Source organism: Chanodichthys erythropterus, chromosome 8 (assembly GCF_024489055.1).
Source record: "Chanodichthys erythropterus isolate Z2021 chromosome 8, ASM2448905v1, whole genome shotgun sequence".
In the NCBI taxonomy this organism is placed as follows: Eukaryota; Metazoa; Chordata; class Actinopteri; order Cypriniformes; family Xenocyprididae; genus Chanodichthys; species Chanodichthys erythropterus.
This window is the reverse complement of record NC_090228.1, coordinates 42,120,432-42,144,608: the sequence shown is the minus strand read 5'-3', so window position 1 is coordinate 42,144,608 and position 24,177 is coordinate 42,120,432. Positions and strand designations below refer to the sequence as shown.

The window sequence follows — 24,177 nt, the reverse complement described above, 5'->3', positions numbered from 1 at the left end:
CAATCAGGCACACAAAATTATTCAATATATTTAATGAATTACCTATGAACTCACTTTATCAAAGTTTTGTGAACCCATCCCCCTAAGACTGCAACCAGCACACAGGCCAACCTAGGTGTCCTGTTACAGATATATGGTACTTTTATGATCCGGAAGAATGCTGTAGAAACTAGTGACTCATTCTTCCTGAGAAGGACAAATAAACTCTCTTAATCCTATGTATTCTCTATATAACCACTTGGGAAATGTATAAACATGTATCCAATTTTCCCATCTCATGACTTTCCTTTTATAGGCTTTATTCTATGTATTAATTCTCTCTTTTGAACTATTTTGGTATTAATGTTCCATAGTTGCAAATGTATAGTTAACTGAGATCACATTGGCAGCATGTTTGGTATCTACGGACTCCAACTTTCATTTCCTATTTGGTAATTTATGGTACATGTTACTAACTCTGTGACATGTTAGTATTATAAGAATCTAGAAGGTTATTCTCTCATTCATCCAATCCAGTGTCTTATGCTAATATCTTGCTACAGAACAAAGGCTCGTAAAACTTCCCTCTGAAAGGGAAACTCCTTATTGGCTCAGACACCTCAAGAGGGTGTGACATCTTCACCCCTTATATTCACTGATCAAACCCCCTTCTCTTCCTGCTTTTCCTCCTCTTCTCTTTTACTGACAAATGCTGAAGTCAAGATGACGCTTTAAGAAGCTAGAAGCTTCTAAGGAACCCCAAGCTTGTGCCAGGCCTTGGCCTAGACCTTCCATTCACCAAAGATCCTCTGAATCCAACTGGCTCTCTTTCATCAAGACTATATCAGCAAAGATTCAACGGGAGCCTCCACAAATTGCATCAGGACAGTTTTAATTCAACTTGGAGAGACATGCAAGTATCAAACTTAGTCTCATTATCGGATACATTGAGTATCCTTACCCCTTTTAAAGAAGGGCCTGTTAAAACTAAACTGATGGTTTGCTCAAGGTTGTTGATCTGCTGAATGTCAAACAATGCTGTAACCTCTTGCTTCCTGTACTCTGCTTTAGCTCTCTCTCTCTCTCTCTCTCTGGGTAAACTGTATGCATGTATGTGTGTGTGAATGTTAGAGTAGTTAAGTGTTTAGTCTAGTTAATAAAGTCTTGTTCATGTCACACGTAAGGTTGTCCGTGTTTTGCGCTCAGGTACTGGAGTCCCTATTCATGTCGATCCTGACTACAGGCTTTTAGTAGAATAAGATTGTTATTTCCCATAACCTGGAAATGAACATTTCTTAGAATTAATAAACAATTAACACTGTGCGTTCATTGGACAACAGGTTAATTGATTGTAATATTAATTTTATTACATTACGTTAATTTTATTAACCGATTAAAATATTAATAATTAATTACAACTAGTTATGATTAATTATTAATATTTATTTTGAGCTAATTTGCTACATTTATAAGATTTATAAGATATTATACACATTTAACACTTTGATTTATGGTAGAGAGCCTTGGGGTGTTTGGAAGAATGTTGTCAGATTTTCCCTTTTCAGAGGGACAGCTTTCTTGCTCGACCAGCCTTGGATCATGAAGGCTGTTGTCGCCATGCACAATTCGCCTCCACTCTGGAATTATGTCTCCATTTGTGTTGGTGCTGTCAGTGTAGTTTAAGAGAATGCATCTGTTGTTCCATGAATTTGCAGAATCTGTGTGTGCTAAGAAATTTTGCAAAGCCACACAGACCTTCACAATGTGCACTGTGTTCGTGATGCTGCAATCAAGTTGACGACCAAAGACCCTCCACCGAGATGCCAATATGCCAGATACATTCTCGATGATTACTTTTCCCGGGAATGGTGGTAATTAGACACTTGCTGTTCCAGGGTGAGGTAAGAACCTGTATCCAATCTACATTACTATGTTTATATTTAAAAATGCTTTTTTTTTGCAAAACTTACCAGGATAGGGTTACATCAGTTTCGTGTGGAGTGGGAAAGCGTCATCTGTTACAAGTGTATTGCAGTTCAAAATGTCTGTGCCTGGCAGGGCAGGTGGCGGTGGCAAGCCCAGGGTTCCCTCAAGGACTTTCGAACCAAACTCACTTTCTTTAAAGATGCCACCATCGCTTTCACAGCCATAGGCTCCAATGTCCATCATTCTTAAACGGTAGTGTGCATCGCATGCTGCCATTAACACAAAAGCTTTGTGTGTACCTAAAAACACGCTTAAAAAACTGTGTTTTGCTTCAAACTGCATAGTCCACAGGAACATTAGTGGACCAAAGGCCCTGATCAGCTGTGAATAATGTTCTAGGTAGTGATGTTTGGAGATTAGTTTTTCCTCTGGGAAAACCTGGAGCAATTTTTGTTTGTGTTCATAGATCTTACTGTCCATGTAGCAAATTGTCTCCCTGTGTGAACATGACTTACAATAAGCTCAACTATGTCTTTGAGCACTAGAAGTACTTCAGATGCTGGTTCACCCTCAGGGATTTTTGATCCAATTATGAGGGGCAGAAATCTCAACAAAGACTAGTTTTCATGGGCGTTCCCTCCGATGCTTTTCTTTGTAAAATCCAGAGGGAACTGCTGTGGAGCATTAGACTTGTTTGACCATTTGAAAAGAAACATTTTGATGCATTTGTTGAGCTCATCAAGAGTGAAGTATTTGCTCTTGATAAACACTTGAAGACAGAGCTAATTCTCTGGGGACTACATCTTCAGATTGTGTACTAATGCAACAGTTAATGACTATTTGTTAATTATGTAATTAAAATGACTGACTTTGTATTCTGTTTGAACATTTCTGTAGGATCTCAAATGTCCAAAGACAGAGGAGAGCACTGAGGATGGTGAACTCACAGAAGTATCCTGGAAGTGGTATGATGCCATGGATGAGGATATTGGAGGCAGACCTTCATTTAGTCCATCTTCCCTTAGTGCCTCATCTGATACAGATGTTGCTTTGACCACATCAGCCTCAGTGAGCCCAGAGCCAGAGAGAACTGAGACAAAAAGAAAAAACTTTGAGGACATAATCCGAGAGATGGAGGAAAGAGAGGCTGAGAGAGTGCGAGAAGAGACAGAGAGGGAGGAGAGACGATGGCGGGAAATGGAGGAGAGGGAGGAACGTAGAGAAAGAGAAAGACAAGAGCGAGAGGAAAAACGGGAACGAGAAGCCAGAGAAAGAGAAGAAAGAAGACATCAAGAAGCAATAGAGAGAGAGGAAAGGAGAGAGAGAGAGGCCAAGGAAAGAGAAGAACGATTTCTTCACCTTCTTGAGATTATTGCAAAAAAATAAAATATTTCTTTAATAAAATTTATTTTGATGTAAATGTGTGATTGATTTAAGAATGGTTTCCATTTCTGTAAACAAGCATCCATTCTCCAAAATGCTTATCTTTTGTAGTGTTTACATATATTTTATAGTCCACATATAATTATAATAAGTATAATATATTTTAGGACATACATTTTATTTATAGGAATTCACTGTAAATTGCAGACATTTCACATATTTAACGATCTCTTCTTGAGAGGGTGATATAATAACATTAATTAATTTAAATATTTTTAAAATTATGGATATTGTCTGAATATTATTGTTGTAAGACACCAAACACTTAAAAATATAAAACATGTTTATTATTTTGCTTTATCTGACTACTAGAAAGACAGTTCAGCATTGAGATCACTTTCCTCATCAAAATACAGCTGCAGGATTGGCACAGCTGTGTTCAGGTGGCAATAAGATGATGTGAGGGTCACAGTCTGTTAATGTGTATTAGAGATGTGTGAATCTGCTCTAACATCACACTCACACATGGAAAGTAAGTCATTTCTCCAACAAAAAAGAGCCATTTGAAAGAACCAGTACAATTATTGAAATGTATCATGTCTCATGTAATTGCTCAATCAGTGTTTCAGCATAAACAGCTTGTAAACAATGTGTCAGGTAACATACTTCAGAGAAGCCATTCATTGACCATAAACTCTAGAGAATATTTTGCAAATAAATAAAGTGAAGTTCCTAAACGTAATTTAGGGAGGAGCGAGCCCATCTAATCTTCCAATCAACAGCCAGAGTATATAAGCAGCTGCTTACCTCTCTTCAGTCTCAGCTGTTTCAGCATCCCTCCACCTCCCCAAACTCCACCTTCATCTCAGGTACCTTGCCCTATGTAATCACATCCTATATTTATTCACTGGGGGGTGTATCAGAGCTCGAGTTGAAGATGCTTCATCGAGCCCCTCCTCAGTGGACAGCAAGCCAAATTAGCTAACCTAATACCCTAAAGATTATATGGGCAATCGAACTCGTTAAATAAAAAATAACTATATTACATATTCATTATATTTTCATTAACATTTTTTATCATAATGTTAGTATTATAAAAATGGCCTTAAATCCAATTGTATACAAATCAGTTATTAATTACCCTTTAATAATAATTTACCAGCTGTGTAGTTTACAACATTAGATTTTTGTCCTCGAGAAAAATTACTATATCCATGTATCAAAATGAATAGATATTGAATTGAAAGCTCATGAATCCAGTCATGAAATGTGTTTCCTCCACACACTGACAGTCTCAATCTCAATATATATTTTATTAAACTTTTGTTTTATAGGATCAAATTTTCTTATATTTAAAGGTGTTAAAGAGGATGTTTTGTTTTATACATTTTTGCAATATTACTTGAAACTGTCTTTACTAACTGATAAAAGACCATTTATTAGGTGAGCTGTGAAGGAGGGGGGCTGTTCTTACGCATGCGCTCATTTCAAAAACTCACTAACAGTCTTTAGATTCTCAGTCGACGAAAAAATCCTCTCTATCACCTTTAATACTACATATTCTCACTTGATTCATTATTCAGTCCATTGAGTCCAGAATATGCTTGAAAGCACAAATAAAATGAAGGTAAATCTACAACCAGTCTGTCTTCAGAAACTCCACCTCTTACAAAACCTACCAGGAAGTGACTAGTCATTATTTCTAGCTTTCATTTTTGCTGAAAGCTAAAACGAGTCAGTGTTGTGAAGAACAGAGGAGGACAAATTATATCAGGATTTTTGTGTTTTTCTGAATTAATCCAGATAAGTTTTTGATTGTAATGGTTATTTACTTTTCAAACCAAAGTTCAGAAAGTGAAAGTAAATTGTAGATCACTGGATCTTTTACAAGACGAGGAAATGGATTCAAAATCTGTGGAAGAGCTTTCTTGTCCTGTTTGCTGTGAAATCTTCAAGGTTCCTGTTCTTCTGTCCTGTAGTCACAGTATTTGTAAAGAGTGTCTACAACAGTTCTGGAAAACTAAGGATTCTCAGGAGTGTCCTGTCTGCAGGAGATCCTCAAAATATGAACCTCCAATTAATTTAGCGTTAAAAAACTTGTGTGATTCATTGATAAAGAAGGGAAATAAGGAGATCTGCAGCTTACACAGTGAGAAACTCAAACTCTTCTGTCTGGAGGACAAACAGCCTGTGTGTTTAGTGTGCAGAGACTCAGAGAAACACGCCAATCACACATTCAGACCCATCAGTGAAGTGCTTTCATCCTACAAGGTAAAACAAATGTCTCTCATTTCAAGTGTTAAATACAGTGCTAAACATAAGAACAGTATTATTTATATTTTAAATATGACCAGTTTTTATTTTTGCTCAGACTAAATCTCCATGACTTCCCAGACAGCATGGTGACATTGATACAATGTTGAGTTTTGATCCAAACCATCATTTTGGTTGAAATTGGCATTAAAATGTTTAAAGTGTGTTGGAGCAGCATTAAAATTTTGATGAAAGTCGACAGCACACATGGGTGAAGACAGTGATATTGAACTAACAGTGATTTTTAGTTAATGAACACAAGATCATGCAGGTGTGTATCTCTGCAGGACACTAGTGGGTGTTTCCCAATCAGTGGGGCATTTACAACCCACAATGAAAATACAACTGAAATGTCAACATAAAATAATGTTGAGATCTGATGTAAGACAGTCACCAGAGGGCACTCCAGCTGTTGATTCAACATTACCATTTATTCATTTTTGATAATTTCAGTGTTGATTCGACAGCAATGATGTAGAATCAATCACAGTGTAACGATGATTCAATGTCATTACCATTGATTTGTTGAAATCTCACCATATCCTCAACATTAATTGTGGGTGCAAAAGTGATATTAAACCAATATCCCTTTGCAATGTTAATTCAATGCAATTAAGCATTGACGCATCAACACTGACTCAACATTGTTTCAATGATCACATGATATCTGGGTTACTACTGAGATTCAACTCTCCGATGTTCACATCTTGAATGTAACAGCATTGGCACAAAACATGTTTGCTTTGAAAATCAGTAGAAATGTCACGGGTTACTAAATAATATAACAACAAAAGCATCCAAACATACAATGTTTAAACCTCTTAGCTACATAAGTTTCACAGATTTTCATCTTAACCTGTAGGAGGAATTTAATACAGCACTGACATCCTTACAAACCAAGCTCGAAAATGGAGAACAAATGAAAGAAGAGTTTGATGAGATAATTGAACACATCAAGGTGAGGATATATAGAGTTAAATACTCCACATTTACACACACAGAGTTTATTAATGACATTAGTGGAGTGTGTTTTAATACAGAGCTGACTGAAGGGAATGTGATTTGATTTCAGTCTCAAGCTGAGCAAACAGAGCGTCAGATTAAAGAAGAGTTTGAGAAGCTTCATCAGTTTCTCAGAGATGAAGAAGAAGCTACAATCACTGCACTGAGGGAGGAAGAGGAGCAGAAGAAGCAGAAGATGAAGGAGAAGCTGGAGGAGATGAACAGACACATCTCAGCTCTTTCACACACAATCAAAGACATGGAGGAGATGATGAAAGCCAATGACGTCTCGTTTCTAAAGGTGACAAATGAATCTGGCTTCATTCTTTGATCATAAAACTACTTGTCAATGTTGTATAGAGAGACTCACTGACAATAATAGTGTTTGATGAGATATTAAAATGTTTTCAAACTCTTTATTTTCCAGAACTTTACCGTCACAATGGAAAGGTGAGTGAGCTGCTCGTATCTCTTCTCTCAGAGGATCTGAACTCAAATTCAATGCAGTTCTGACTCCTGAATGTTCCTCCAGAGTCCAGATCTCACAGCCAGATCCAGAGATGAGTTCTGGAGCTTTGATTCATGTGTCACATTACCTGGGTAACCTGTCGTTCAGAGTCTGGAAGAAGATGATGGAAACTGTCCAACACAGTGAGTCTCAGCAGATTTGACACCAGTGCAAAAGATAGTTCAGATATAAACTAAAACATTTGATAGAAATATAATCACTGAATTTCTAAAAGAAAATGAATTTCTAAGTAAATCTTAACTGTATTTCAGAAAATCATCAGATCATACAGTGAACTCATAAAAAGTCTATTCCTCGTGGTCTATGCTGATGTATTAGGATGCAATAGTGTTTATTGAATACTGATATTAAACCTGAAGCCTCAATCCATTCTGACAGTAACTGAGAGATCATTGTTATGATTTATGATCTCTTTCAAGAAAGTCTTTATATGTGTTTTACATTTCTAATGCCATCATATTTCATCCTCTAATCTGATGTTATTCTCTCTGCAGCTCCGTTGACTCTAGATCCAAACACGGCATATCCTCGTCTCACACTCTCTACTGATGATTGATGATTATGCATGTGTCCTGAGTTCTGAGGGCTTTAACTCAGGAACACACTGCTGGGATGTGGAGGTTGGTGACAATACACTCTGGAGTCTTGGAATAACCACAGCATCAAACCAAAGGAAGGGAGACGTTTTCTTTAAGTCTAATGTCTGGCGTGTGCGGTACATGAATAGCAAATACAGCTCCCAATCCCCAGAGCAATGCTGGACTGCCTTTACTGTTGAAGAGAAGCTTGAGCGTGTGAGAGTTCAGATGGATTATGATGGAGGAACAGTGTCATTCTCTAATCCTGTGACCAAAAACTGTCTGTGCACATTCAGGACATCCTTCACAGAGACTGTCTTTCCATTCTTATATAATCTCTGCACAACTTCCCCTCTGAGGATTTTACCAGTTAAAGTGTTTGTAACAGCAGAAAATCACAGTTAAATATGAGTGAGTGAAGCTGCAGCACCAGATTCTGCAGTCAGGTTCAGCTGCTCCAGAGATTAGGCTTGTTTGACTTCATGCAGTGCTGCACAGACCGATTGGCGGCTGACTTGAAGAATGTGTTCAAAAAGTGTTCAAAAACTACAAAACATGGCGAATATGCACGATCGACGCTGAGAGGTTTAAGTGACTAATAATCAGTTCAACCTGATAGAAAATATTTATTTAATGTTATCTGTGTTATTTTTCATTTGCAAATACCAATGTGGACTTTTATAAAGATCCGATTGGCCATTAACTTTTAAATGCGTCATTATGCATTAATATGAGGAGAGTTCTCCACATGAAAGACCCGCAACTGCAGATCATTGTGCTGCATTTCTCTCCGATACAGTAGCTAAATGAAATGTGGAGGATGTAAGATGATTGACAGGCCAGTTTACGGTGGCAGGATGCGACAGAGAGAAAAGACACAATTGTATGGCGTGATAGTATGTCCCAAAGCTTGTCTACTCTTTTGCTACACACTCAAAAGTAAGTACTTTTTGTTCACAGACAGAGTACATATTTTTAGGGCGTAGTATAAGTAGGCGAATTGGGACACAGCAACAGTTTCTCAAGTGCGTGGATGCGTTCAGCCCCGACAAAACGTTGCAAAATGTTTTTTAAACGGAAACGGTGGTTTGTTGAACACCCCGTTCTGATGACGCAAGAGTTGCAACTATGGCAGCTGAGAAGGCCATTCTTTGTGTTCTTTTTGAAGAATTTTTGGAGCCCGATTAAATTGGTATAAATACGTGTTTAATACGGCAAAATATGCTCAATGTTACAGTCACTGTCCTTGCCGACCAGAATAAAAGAGACCATCCCAATCGAGTGAATTGATCTGTGGAAACTTCTAATTATTGTGATACAACATTTGTCTCGCATTTCAGGATAAAAAGACAAACATTTCAGGTGAAGGATAATCCACCTCTTGCCTCTGAGACTGTGTTGATTCACCGCCTGACAGCGATCACGTGTTTTTCGTGTTTATTGTCACACCTTCAGTTCCACTAATGTTCACAAATCTGTATTTTTATAATAATTAAAGCTCTTTTCATGTAGTTTTATATTGATTTATATTGTTTCTTGTTTATCAAAATAAAACTGATAAAAACATAGACCCCACTTTGGTATTTAAATAATATATGCTTATGTTGAACTTATTTTTGTAAAAACAGACACTGTAAGCAGTACATAAAGTATTGAATGAAAGTGTCTCTGAAATATTTGTATTTTTGACAAATATTGCAATTATTTCACTTCGGCTGTGATAAAGTATGTATAATCGCAATAAGCGGGTGTCACTACGGGAAGCAAAAAAAGCATCCGACTTCATGACTTCCTCCTGACAATCATTTTTGGTGCGTTCCAAACGGGATATATCACCCTCTGAAGGGCACTTTTGAGTGAAAACAATCATGGCTGCCATGTTGAAGGGTTGTTCCAAACCGAAGTGCTCAAAACTGGCCACTTCAAAGGGCCCTTTGGAATGAAGGATTTTGAAGGGTACAACTGATGGACACTTCAGGCCCCCATGATCCTTTGCACAGTGAAGTTGTTTTACATCACAGAATGGGTACAGGAGGCTCGGAGTTCGATTTTCCCTATAAATATATATATATATATATATATATATATATATATATATATATATATATATATATATAGTATTTTTCTATACTACTTTAATATACAAGTTAGATTTGGTACATTATTATGGTCAAAACGACATTGTACTTCAACAAAAATACTTTACATCTCCCTTTATCAGTCCATTCAAATGTTTAAAACACATAGATACAATACAATATGGTGTGATAAACCAAAAATAAATAAATAAACTAACGTTAAACAAAGGGCGCAGCTTACACAATCTACTCCTCTTTGATTGTCTCGTCAAGATGACGCAGAAGTGCGTTCCAAAAAGAAGAGTTTTTTTGACCCCTACACCCTTCATCCCTTCGAAGATCTCACTCCGGAGGGTAAACCCTTTGAAGGGATTAGGGCATAGGGATGAGCCCTTTCGAATGGAACACATGGTCTGTCTCAAGTCAGACAACATTTATAACCAGCATGCACTGCTTCAAGTCAGCCGCTAATCAGTCTGCACATCGCTGCATGAAGTCAAACAAGCATATTGTGTTATTATTGGGAGATGAGAGGGTCAGCAGAAGCTGCTGTTTATAGGCCCCAACCTTAAAGTATGTTTTATTATTTGTACATGTCTTTTAAACGTAGCTAAATTAGCTAAATTCTACAAACACCAAAAAACTTCTATGTTCATAGACAAACAGTTGTTCATGCTATAAATTAAATGCTACCTTTACAAAAATGTGACTACTCAGTCATGTATTCGGCTACAGTAAAGCTTTAGTCAGGATAAAACTGGCCACATAGCTACAATAAACTTTAAGTTAATGAAAGTAATGTGATGCACTTACTGTCTCAAATGCTGCCGTTCTAATGACAGACAAACACGTGTCCAACATTCACTGGTGAAAAACTTTCTGACAGTTGGTTACAGCTCATGTTAATCAGTTTCTTGTGGATTAGTGTGTTGATCTTGTGAATAAATGTTAATAATATAATGACACATGGATCTGTCTGACCAAACAGTAGGATTGAATTGTTTGTGGAATGTGCTTTACAAAAAAAAAGCGTGAATATCTCTAATAACATATATTTATTTACTGTGTCAATATTGTGACTAATTTTTAAATTAGTATGACCAAATTATTTAAATAAAATAAAATGTTTAAAACATTTAATAATAGTTCGCTGATGTATTTCAACAGGTCACTCATGCACATCTATTCCCATGTAACACAGAGCCCTGCATGTAACATGAAGAAAAATACTGTCCATAAATTAAGAAATTATTGATCACTTTTTATTAAATTGTCCTTTTGCATTGGTTAAAACGTGAGAAGCTAAAAAAAATAAGAAATCTTTTCAAATATATTTCAAAATAATAAAAAAATGGCCAAAAATATATTTGCGTATATTATTTTTTTAAAGATTGTAAAGTTGTAAAGTATGTTCTTTGATGAATTTTATACATTAGCATTATTAAATATTATTAATGTAGTTTTAATGTCTTGACTATTCCATCCATTTGCATTTATCCTAAATGTAGGCTACTGTAAAATTGAATTTCTTGCCCTTAAAATACATTTTGAAATATATTTTGGTATATGAGTGTTGAAACTAAATATAATTTCTATTTAAAAAAAAATATTATATTATATATTTTATTGAGATTCACTGTTTACAACACATTTATTATATTTAAAATATATTTGGTCAAAAAAAAAAAATAATAATAATAATAATATATATATAAACATACAACTATGGAAAAAAATTAAGAGACCACTTAACATTGATTTCTGAACTTGGAGTGGTCTCTTAATTTTTTCCATAGCTGTATATATATATTGCTGTATGGGTAGGAAGCTGTTGTTAAAATGTAAAAACATTAAAGTGTAGGTGTAAAGTATAAGTGAATGCTCATTGTTCTACTTGTTAAGGCATATAAAAAAGACATTGTTGTGAAGAAGTTGTCTGCTACTCTTGTTTAAAGATCAATAATTGCAAATCTATTTTCTTCACAGCGCCCAGCACCAAAGTACCTTTAAGAGAATTAATTTCACTCGACGGCCATCTTTGAAACGCCTCTCGGGCATGCAAGTCAAGTCAAGTCAAGTCAAGTCAAGTCAAGTCAAATTTATTTATATAGCGCTTTTACAATTGGTAATTGTTTCAAAGCAGCTTTACATATTAGAAGCACAGAAAAAAAAGGGAAGTGGTTAAAACTGTACAAACAAGCGTGGTAATATGTAACATAAACAAGATGGTGCTACATTAAGCCAATGTCGGCTGACTTCCAGGGGTGGAAAAAAAACCCTAGGAGAAAAACCCAGCGTGCTAGCACTGGGAAAAAAGTCCTAGGAGGGAAAAAACAAGTGAAACTCTTATCTCCTTGAATGGGGAAACATCAAATTCTCCAAAGTTGTTTGTCAAGCTTTCAATTTAATTTCATATTTGAAATCACCAATGAAATCTGACAACAACTGTATCATAAATTTTGTTTCTAAATGCTCAAATCATGACACTAAAAGGTATTTGTCAGGCTGGATCAAGCTAATGCGCATATGCAGACCTAAGTGTGCGTCTCTATAAGTGTGCGTCTGACTGGTTCTATAGGAACCGGAGCTTCCAACGGCCGCTGCAGTGACGCGATGACTTTACAAATCGGTGATTGGCTCTTATTTAGAAGGTAGGATTTACTCCATCATATTACAGGTTGCACTTTGTCCCATTCAAAACAATAAGAGTGATGTGTCTTGTGTTATTCTATAATATTTGTCCTGCACTCCTTCTGACTACCTCTAGCAAGATTCTGCACCTATAGCACAACAGAATCTTCACCTGACAGTCAAAAGGAGGTTGCAGGACCCAGTACAACTCCATCAAGAGATCCACAACCATCACCAGGGCAAGATCCAACACCAAGCAATGGGCGCTCTGCATTTACAGTATTTTTATATATATTTTAAAATGAAATTCCTTTAATAAGTCACTGTTCTCAAAGAATCAGATGTGTATCCCTATCTGCCAGTTATATTGTTTTTATAACAGGTGGACGTAAACGTAAAGGGAAGAAAACACAATGTCTGATGTAGAGAAGTGTGTTTAGTGTTCTGCAAAACAATGTGTGTAGTGTTGAAAGCGTTTTGTAGCATCTGCACAGTGTCGAAAGGCAGCAGATTCCCCCCATACACTATGTTTAAGCCCCAATTCAAGAAACTTTGGTCCAGAAATCTCACTTTGGCTCCAGCCTGGCGCACACCAATGGATCACAAGACCTCTTTTATGACTGCTTCGATAGATTCCTGAACATTCCCTTCGCGACTTCAAAGGGGATGCGGACACCACGGCTCGGGTTACTACGAGACAGGCCCGTATTCCAAACAGCAATAAAGAGAAAATACACGCACGCACCTACAGACACACACACAAAGACTCCTACATAAAGACTGTATGCACAAATATGATTACTGCAAATATGAATGTATCTGCCATTGCAGTGCTTGTTGCATGTATGTGTTACTAGTGTAGAAGCGTAGAATTGACTGTAGTAGATTAGTTTTCATGTTAAACGATAGTATTAAAGTATAAAGTGTATCTTCTTTAGATGATGGGCGACACCTGTCGAGTTTGAACTCTCCGTAAAGCTGTGAGTCCGAGCTATTCACTCATGTATGTTGCATCTCTGTCAAATGCATCATTCAGTTTTTAGGAGTACTATGAAGAAAATACACCCGATTTGACATACCATAAATTATACAAATTAGTCCGTGAGACAGGACAAAGGAAGGTGGAAAACCGCCAAAATTGCAACGCTATCATTGGCGGACGTTATCAAGAAGGCGTTCTGGGCTGTTGTCTTTAAAACACCATGACACGCGTCTCTTGGAAACAAGTTTTCCTGTCATCAAGCTTTCGACGCTCCATCCCCGGAGTCCAACTCGCTTTTCCGGTCATAATTACTCCTCAGTTTAAACCCTTGTTCGAAAAACCCGACGGAGAAACAACCTCCCGAAGAAGGACCATCACCAAACTGAGCGCTCTGAAACTCTAAACCACAACACCGAACCAAATGCAAGTATTAACTTCTTTAAGATTTTATAGATACTGAGTTTTCTTGTTGGCTCTTAAAAGGGTTTTACTGCTGGTTGTAATTTGCCATTCTTTGATCATCTCTCTCTCTTTTCTGCCTTTTACTTTCACTTTGTATAAATTTGTGTCTACTTGTGTACATTTAGCCATATAACCTCTATATTACCCGTTTCGTATATTAAACCGTCTCAGGTTACGAATGTAACCATGATTCCCTGAGAACAGGGAACGAGACTCTGCGCTGACTGCGCTATGGGGAACGTCCTCCGTGACCCGTGCTCGAAATGCCAAAAATCACCATACTCCAATGCTATTGGCCGGCGACAGCAGGAAAGAGCGACTGCGAAAGGGCAGTAAGCAACTCAAACCCACACGCAGAGATGGGCATCCTGGAGGGCGGAACTCAGCTAAACGCTCTGGACCCTCGTATGAGGGGAGTACAACCACTCATCCAAGGATCTACTCAGCCGTTAACAAGGTGCTGAGGAGGCTGTGCGCTAAAGACCCCTGACCCAGGGGAGCACAAACCAGCCTGGGGGCCGGCCTAACGGGAGACTTCATAGAAGTCTACAACCATACCAGCTTAGGGAGCTAAGCACAATTACGCAGTTAACCCCGAAGGGAAGTACAAAGCTCAACCTAACAGACAGACCGTAAAGCGGGCACATAGTCATGGAGGCCGGGAAAAGGGCCTACAACATAACCAGAGTTCACTAGAGAACTAGAACTGAATGCAGACGGCGGTAGCCCAGGATGGCCTGTAGGGCCACACCCTATTGCATATCAAGGTGGAGCAAACACCAAGACATAACAGCTGCAAGTGCCCACGAGACAGCCCGTCCAACACAAACCAACGAGCAGTGCACTCGCTGCACTCTTTAAGCAAGAGGAGTACAACATACGCCATCATGCGCTAAGGAAAGGCCCCGTGGGCCTATAATCCCAGCAGGCACGTGGCATCAGCTCGTGGCAGTGTTATTTGCTGTCAAAGGTCAGCATGCTCCACAGGAGGCCTTTACGGCCCACCCGTCACACGCGACATCAGCCAGCGGCCACTAAAGTTCTAGGATCAAAAATAGAACCTGTTAAATAGACAGAGAAAATATTTTAGCTCGACTAGAGCTAAAGGGAATAAACGCACAAAATACTCAGCAAAAACATCTTTTACTCTCAGCGAGAGGAGTACCAAGCTAAACTCCGACATGCTAGCAAAGGAAGGCCTGAAATGGCCTGTAACCTTAAAAGCGCGCGGCAATAGCTAGTGCGTTAATATAATACCCAAGGGGTATGAGACATACAGAAACCCATACAAGCAGTGCCAACATGCTAGATAAAACATGAAAGGAGGCCCCAACGGGGGCCAACGACTTCTATAAACATCTGGCAACAACAGAGTAACGTATGACTCATCATGGAATGATGCCTGTACGACCAGCGTAGCTGGGCCAACAGGAAGCTATAAAAGAGGCCTGGAGAGGCCTGCTATTTAAAGAACCATGTGGCACTAGCACGTGGTCATGACATGGCCCTAGCTACCAGGAAGGGCCAGTAAAACCTAAAATGACAAATTTAAGGGAACTAGCTACACAACCTGAGTCTAGGCATACACATTCCAGCAGGCAATGTTAAACATGCTAAACAGCATGAGCGTAACGAGCATCGTAAACCAACAGCGCTGTATCCAAACCAGCTGCATACAGAGAGGCTAAAAACAAATAGCCAACAATCAAACAGCAAGGAATCCCAGATGCTGTGGTGCGAACGACCATGAGAAGTCGGGAAAACAAAACTCCCAACACTCATACTGAGTGTGCGATCCAACAGGTGATGCACTCAGTGAAACACAAACCCTAACCGGGGAGTACAACAACAACACCGTATTCATAAACAGAGGCCGGAAAAGCCTGCTATCACAGAGAACAGGTGTAACCTGTGGCAGCACAAACTCGATCTCAGCATGAAGATCGGGAAGGAATGGATGGCTCGCTGGAGTTGCCGGGTTATTAGTAGAGAGAAAATGATCGTCTAACCTGCTGCGAGCGGGTTCCCTCCTCACGCGCTCCCAGGGCAGCTGCAGTTCTTCCACCTCGGCCATCTCCTGCTCCCCGGGGCCTTGAGCCAAGAGAGCCCTCGCTCCTGGTTCTGAGGATGTTAAGGATACAACATCATCGTCATCCGCCAGAAACGCGTCCTCGTCAGCCGCTTCAGCTTGAGAAAGATTGACACCCCTCTCAAATTCCTCAGCGAGCTCCACCTGCGAGCCCCATGATTTCAATCGCCGCTGAGCCTCAGCACATGCGGGGCCGGAACCACCAGGCAGGGGTGGTGACACCTCTCACCTCGAGAAGAGGGCCAAACGAGAACGGAGCGTTCTCATAGGAAAACGCTCACAGTTAGCACAGGCAGCACCCTCGAGTTCTGTCCGTGCGTGCTCCTCACCCAGACAGAAAACGCACAAGTTGTGTGTGTCCTCCGGTGTCAGAAACCTTGGACAAGGATCAGCACACTTCCTGAATGATTTAGCAGACATACTAACTTTGGCAGAGTGAAAAAGGCACGAGCAAAAGCAGTCGCGAAAAGACAAGAGGCTGTTTCCCCAGGCGCTCCCTTTATACGTCACGGTTCGCGCCATTTGACGTGTTAGGCTGTCGCCGGCCAATAGGATTGGAGTGTGGTGATTTTTGGCATTTCGAGCACGGGTCACGGAGGACGTTCCCCATAGCGCAGTCAGGGCAGAGTAGAAGTTCCCTTTCGAAAGGGAAACATTGTATTCATGCTTGTTTGTTCTTTGCTCATTCAACAAAACCAGGTCACTTTAAGGTTTTTCGATCGCTTTATGCTTTGATGCTATAATAGGAAGTTATTCTTGTGGCCAAAGAATAACTCCGTTGTAATATTCTATGAGAAGTTAACTGTTTGCTGGACAAACATAGTTTCTCTAGATAATTATTAAACTAGAACTAATCATATGTAATTGATTATAATTCGTTGTAATTAATTCACAATATATGTTTAATTCCCCCGTGGGTTGGTATATGCATCATCATAAATCATAAAGCTTTATGATTTATCATATTCATATGTCTAACCCATAAATTGATTAATAACTGTACAACAGCTACAGCTTAAACCACTCCCCTCCAACCGTTAGTCTGCTATGAGCGAGAGATGTAGAGGAAGAGCGCTAAAGTAAAACTCTGCCCTCTATTCAATATTCCGTTTCACTTGGAAATACGTCACAACACTGGAGAAAAGTCGTTTGCAACTTCCGGTTCTTGGGGACTTTAATGTGAAATTAAGCATACGGCATTTATCTGATTTAACATTAATTTCATCGGCATTTGCTATATCCAGCAAAGTAAACCATCAGATTTACTTTGGGTGTTTTTTTTGTTTGTTTTTTACAAAACTGTATTTTCTGCAAGCTTTTTTCCAGGTAAATTTAGGTGTCTTTCCAAAAAAGGACACTTGGAGCCTCCAAAAGGACACCAAATAACCAAATTATTAAGGAGTCAATATAATTCATAAATTTATGCACACCATAGCAAAAAATTTCAAATTTCTCAGTGTATAGTATGTGTACAGTGCAAGAGCAAAGAGCTTGTTAACATGTTAGACAAGTTGCAGTACTGAAAAGGACTATGTTTGTGTCACGGTATGCACACAAACAAGATGGTAAATCCAAGCGCAGCATTTATTGGGTAAACCACAGTCGTATATCCAAAACAGGCAGGGGTCAAGATCCAGATATCAGTCCACAAAAACAAAAAGCCAGAGATACAAAAAGGTGCACGTAACGAAACATTAACAAACCACAAACAAGGACAGAAACAACTGAGACTAAATAGACAGAACTAATGAGCAAACACAAAACAGCTGGGTGCAATGACATGGGATAACAAGTCCAGGAGGTGAGTATGGGAAATGAAGTCCAAAACAGTGAAACAAGAGTCCATTTTGGAGTGCCCTCTAGTGGCTAAATGGGGCACTCCAACTCATGATCATGACAGTTTGCACATCAATATAACTCACTCGTGCTTGCTGTATGACTCCTGTACATCACTGCATTCGTCTTTATACTGATTGCAATATTCATCCATCAAAACTTCATTGGCGAGACGCTGGTTTAATTCATAGTTCCCTTTCAAATCGGTCTCTTAACACTGCATAAAGGCTTTAGGGAAAATTCTTCGTTGTAGACCTGCGTGTGAAGAGCGGACGACACGAGAAGCAATCCCCTCCTGTGATCTGACGAATTAACGAAATGTCCATCTGAGTATGGATCTGATTGCCACTACTGTGAGGACCTGCTTATCAATATTTTCTGCACGAGGCTCGCTGTTGTGCTCAACGCAGAGAGGATACGAACAGCTCCCTCAGGAGGTTCTACTGATGAGATAACACCAGCCCAGCACCTGCGTTCTCATCACCCACCAGAGCCCCTGGTCTCCTATACTGTTGGGATATGATGTCCACCAATTACAGGGTTGAGCACTGAGGATGGTGAGCTCACAACAGCATCCTTGAAGTGGTATGCTGCCATAGATGAGGCAATTGGGGGCAGTCCTTCCATTAGTACACCTACCCTTATTGCCAACATTTAACGGCGATCCTGCAGGTGTTTCAGACTAGACTCCTGAAGTTCCTGTACGAGGAAGGCTCGGACCCGGAGTCATTTCGTTAGCAGCAAAGCTCTGTTGTTTGGACAACCTTTGGCCCCTCGTACTTTCACGAAGTGCATGAATGCAGCCTAGAGCCAGTTAGTCAGTCAGTCCATCACATTCTTATGGATGATTTTAGACTTGCGCTCGATGGTTGCGCATTTGACAAAAGAGAGAATTCAGACTAGTCTGAATGTCTCAATGTAGTCAAAATTTACAACCTGTAATTAATATTCGAAAAATCAAAATACTATTCAAATTTTTCTATGTTGCTTTGCTGGCCGTAAATGCCGTGAATCCATGATAAATCTTAAGCACTAAAACTCACAGTTATAACTAAATGCACCTGGTGGTGCTGTGGAGCATGTTTAACAAGTTTATTTTATTTGATCGTCACATAATATTGTCGTCTGCCTTGCGAAGTTTGGAATTACTTGGATGAAAATGATCTTACAAAATGGAATTACTTTTGTTAAAATGAATTAATGAAACTGAGATCATAATATCACATTGAGAAAGCACATGAAATCAAAACACCGGTCGAATGGGGAAAGACAGCTGTCCATCACTGCATTCACTACAGGTTAGCGCAGCTGTACCCCTGAGTGAGCCGAGAAGACTTATCTGATAGCAAAATGATTTTAAGACATTTGCTTCCTTTAAATTTCGTCGAGGGAGATATATTTACGAACAGAAAACACAAAGTGCTACTGTTAGAAACTTAGCTTAACATGGCCATTATGTATTATCGTTATCTTATTTCTGCATCGTCTGTCAGCGCGGCTCGTTTTCTCACATGAGCATGTGGATATTATTGTTTTTCTCAACATGAAACAATATAAACATAACCATATCCTGACTTGAGTGTATTATGTAGGCTATGTTTTGTACTATAACTGGCGCTGTCTGCTTTATTAGCGTCTTTCTCGTTCGCGTAGCTTGAGCTTAAATGATTTTGTTCTTTATATATATTTTTTTGTTTGCACATATTGTTTAATGATTTGAGCTAAAAGAAAAGCTTAAGATATATAACGTAAGTTTGTTGTGTCTATTGCCTAATCGTAAGTTTGTTCAGAAATGGTTACAAAATCTTGATGAATTAAAAAAAATAACATCCTTCTTGTTTAACGTCATTTAAATAAACGGATATTCTAATATTCGTTTTTTTATGAGCCCAAATATTCGAATACAATATTTTGGAAAAATGCCCATCCCTAGTTATTAGGTGTCCTTTTAGAATCTCAAAGTGTCCTTTTTTGGAAAGACATCTAAATTTACCTTGAAATATGCTTGCAGAAAATACAGTTTTATGAGAATCACCCAATCTGATGATTTACTTTGCTGGATACAACAAATGATGACAAAATAAACATGTCAAACAAGATAACTGATGTATATTTAATTTCACTATAAGTATGTGATTCAAATTATATTGTATTTTGTATTAAATTTGTATATATTTGTATATTGTATTTTTTATTAAAATTATATATGAAGAGTTTGGTTCCAAAATGCAATAAACGCCATTTAAAAAATGAGTTTCCGTCAAAATCAGTATTGTATCTGGTCAGTATTGAAAAGTCATTTTGCGCAAAATGCGATATCCGTCATATTATTCTGTCATGTTTTCTCCTTTTCTTTCCAAAACGCAACAAACGCCAGTCTCCCTTCTCTGCAGAACACAATATATCCGCTCAACCAATCACAGCGCTCCATTCCAGACACTGCAAACAGTAATGGCGGTGCTTTGAATACAAACGGCATCCTAGTTTTCCTTATCTACTTTGTACTTTATGATCAACAAAAACAGAGAAATTAATAATTTTGACGGCATTGATGAAACTGTGGTGGTTTCTGCGGTGGAGAAGAAACACAAGTCATCGAAATGTAATCACAATCACAACTCACTGCTTTACACTCAATTTCCAAATGATCAACACACTCCTATCAAAACTATACACATGTATGGCTATTATTTACACTATTTTGCCAACTGTCTAGCACACTGTCACATGTGAAAACTGTTTTAGATAACTAGTTCACTTTGCAATCAGCCTAAGCACTATAAATAAGCCGCAGGTAAGCTGTCCGTGTGGAGTACAATGGAAGGAGCAGTAAGAGTGAGAATTAGAGGAGGCCGAGGAAGAGGACGTGGAGGTGAAGAAGTAGGAGGACGAGCAGGGGGAAGAGGAAGGGTAAGAAGAGTAAGAAATAGAATTACTGATGACTTCAGAGCTACAATAGTGGACCATGTCATCAACCATGGGATGACCCTGAGGGAAGCTGGCCAATGGGTTCAGCCTAACTTGAGCCGCTACACTGTAGCAAGCATCATAAGGACATTTCAAAATGAAAATCGGTTAGTACAGTCACTTTGCAGTAAGCTTTGTAGCACTGCCATACTCTAATGAGAAACACAACAATACCATACATGGACCCATATAGTCAATATGGTGATTGCAAATAAATCCAATAGGCTACGAGAAATTCACCAGCACATAATTGAGGATGACACCACCTTCCAAAACATACACAATGTGAGCATTTCTGTATTGTGTCGTGTACTTGCCTGCAACAGAATCCGAATGAAACAAATCTACAGAGTCCCTTTTGAAAGAAACAGTGAACGTGTAAAACAACTGCGATATGACTATGTGCAGGTAAGCTATAGTATCATTGGTACTGAATCTGGAAGTGCATACTGTAGTACTGTGCATGGGCCTGCTGTGCTGCATTTGTTTTGTCTTGTCCAGAGAGTGATGGAGCTAGAGGCAGATGCCATGAGCAGCTTTTTGTGGATGACGCACGTTTTAACCTCACTAAAACAAGGAGATGTGGCAGGAACATTATTGGACACCGTGCCATATTCAATGTCCCAGGACAACGTTGTGGTAACATAACTATCTGTGCAGCTATAAGTCAAAATGGTGTTGTTCACCATCATGCAACCCTAGGCCCATATAACACTGCATACGTTATTACATTCCTGGACACCTTACATGACATGCTCACTAATGTTCAGAGACCAGAGCAGACCAGATACGTCATCATATGGGACAATGTTAGTTTCCATAGGGCTGCTTTGGTCCGCAACTGGTTTAAAGATCACCCACTCTTCACTGTACTCAACCTCCCCCCATACTCTTCATTCTTGAATCCAATTGAAGAGTTCTTCTCTGCCTGGTGCTGGAAGGTCTATGACCGTCATCCCCATCAACGCATAGCCCTTTTACAGGCAATGGAGGAGGCATGTGGGGATATTGACCAGGCATCATGTCAGGCCTGGATACGGCATTCCAGAAGATTTTTTCCCCGGTGCCTTGGACTAGAGGACATTGCATGTGATATTGACTAAATTTTGTGGCCGGACCCAGAGAGACGACACAATGTAGACTGAATTTTTTTTTTTTTTCTCACTGAAATTACTATTTTGTGTTTTGACTTGGAAAAAAAACACTTGTGTTTGTTTTGATGTGTGTAAATAAACACCATTACTTGAAGTTTGGGTCCCTGTATGTTTACAGAACTATGATCTCATAATATGTATCTCATAATATGTATCTCTCAAAGTATGACCTCAAACTGACATAGCCTACCTTGTGCACAGAGAAAGCAAAAGCCAGATGTGTTTTTATTCATACCATCAGTGTGTAGTTGGCGCATTGTGTGCTTATTAATGTGATGGCTTGTGTTAACTGTTTGATACAAAAATACAATTGTTATTAAGGTTTGAGTTAAGCAAGGTTTATTAGCTCTTGCAAGTGAACTACAATGTTTTGCTGATTTGGTGAAGAGTTTTCTTATTTGTGTGTAGAGTTTTGATGATTTCATGCTGACTTTAAATGTGCGATTAATTGCTATTATTCACACAGAAGCATGTGATTAATCGTGATTTAAAAGTTTTAATCTATTGACAGCCCTAACATAAATAAATATAAACAATATACAAAATGTGCAGCGTTATTCCAGCACTTTTTGATTCTTGATTTCTGATCAGCTTTTGTGGAGCAAAACCTTAAAGGCCAAATAACAGCCACATTTGTGTTTCATGTCAGGAAGAGAATTTGGCATAAAATCTGTGCCAAATCAAAATGTGTGTGCGTTTGTGTGAAACGGACCCTGCAAATGAGCAGGAATAAAACTTGGAAGATGGATGAATTTTGTTACTATTGATGCAACAGAAATTTTAGGACAAACATTTTATTTGTAGGAATTCACTATAAATTATAGACATTTCACATATTTTCCAGTCTCTTCTTGAGAGGTTGATATAATAACATTTAATTATTTTAAATATTTTTAAAATCATAGATATTGTCTGAACATTATTGTTGCAAAACACCAAATACTTAAAAATATAAAATACAGGTGCTGGTCATATAACTAGAATATCATCAAAAAGTAAAAACATTTCAAAAGTGTTTTTTAAAAAGATTTGATGATTAGAGCGTACAGCTCATGAAAGTCCAAAATCCAGTATTTCAAAATATTCTCTATAGATCAATCAAAAAAAGGATTTTCAAAACAGAAAAGTTCAAGTTCTTTAAAGTATGTTCATTTGTACACTCAATACTTGGTCGGCAGCACATATTACAGCAAATGACTTGCTCCTAGCACAAATTACAGCATCAGTGAAGTGTGGCATGGAAGTGATCAGTGTGGCACTGCTGAGGCACTATTGAGCCTTCAGATGATCTGTATATTGTTGGACCGACTGTTTCTCATCTTTCTCTTGAAAATATCCCAAAGATTCAGGGGTCAGGCATGTTGGCTGGCCAATAAAGCACAGTAATATCATGGTCAGCAAACCACTTGGAAGTGGTTTTTGCACTGTGGGCAGGTGCTAAAGTCCTGCTGGAAAAGGAAATCAGCATCTCCATAAAGCTTGTCAGCAGATGGAAGCATAAAGTGCTCCAAAATCTCCTGGAAGATGGCTGCATTGACTTTGCACTTGATAAAACACAATGGACCAACACCAGCAGACGTCACGGCCCCCCCAAATCATTACTGACTTCAGAAACTTCACACTAGACTTCAAGCAGCTTGGATTCTGTGCCTCTCCAGTCTTCCTTCAGACTCTGGGACCATGATTTCAACATGAAATGCAAAATTTACTTTTATCTGAAAAGAGGACTTTCGACCACTGTTCACTGTCCAGTTCTTTTTCTCCTTAGCCCAGGTAAGATGCTTCTGATGTTGTTTCTGTTTCAGAAGTGGCTTGGTAGTCCTTTTCCTAAACATGTCTGAGTGTGGTGACTCTTGATGTGCTGACTTCGGCTTCATTTGACTCATTGTGAAGCTCTCCTAAGTGTCTGAATCGGCTTTACTTGACAGTATTCTCAAGCTTGTGGTCATCCCTGTTGCTTGTGCACCTTTGCCTACCCAATTTCTTCCTTCCAGTCAACTTTGCATTTAATATGCTTTGATACATCACTCTGTAAACAGCCATTCAGTAATGACCATCTGTGACTTACTCTCTTTGTGGAGGGTGTCAATGATTGTCTCCTGGACCGATGCCAAGTCAGAAGTCTTCCCCATTAGTGTGGTTTCAAAGAACAAGAGATACCCGGAATTTATACTGTAGGGATGGTCATTTAATGAAACTCAAATGTAAATATTCTAATATTTTGAGATACTGGATTTTGGACTTTCATGAGCTGTACGCTCTAATCAT

The 24,177-nt window shown here is 38.8% G+C and overlaps 1 protein-coding gene and 1 pseudogene across 1 annotated transcript; both read left to right on the top strand.

The window, feature by feature from the left end:
• Nucleotides 1-689: 689 nt before the first annotated feature.
• Nucleotides 690-3,291, top strand: LOC137025268 (protein enabled homolog). Its single transcript, XM_067393285.1, has 2 exons — nucleotides 690-1,880; nucleotides 2,803-3,291. Exons 1-2 carry the CDS (start codon nucleotides 1,845-1,847, stop codon nucleotides 3,289-3,291), a joined length of 525 nt encoding a protein of 174 aa, XP_067249386.1. The 5' UTR covers nucleotides 690-1,844.
• A 1,727-nt stretch (nucleotides 3,292-5,018) lies between these two features.
• LOC137024964 (nuclear factor 7, brain-like) lies at nucleotides 5,019-9,503 on the top strand (annotated as a pseudogene).
• The last annotated feature ends 14,674 nt before the right edge of the window (nucleotides 9,504-24,177 follow it).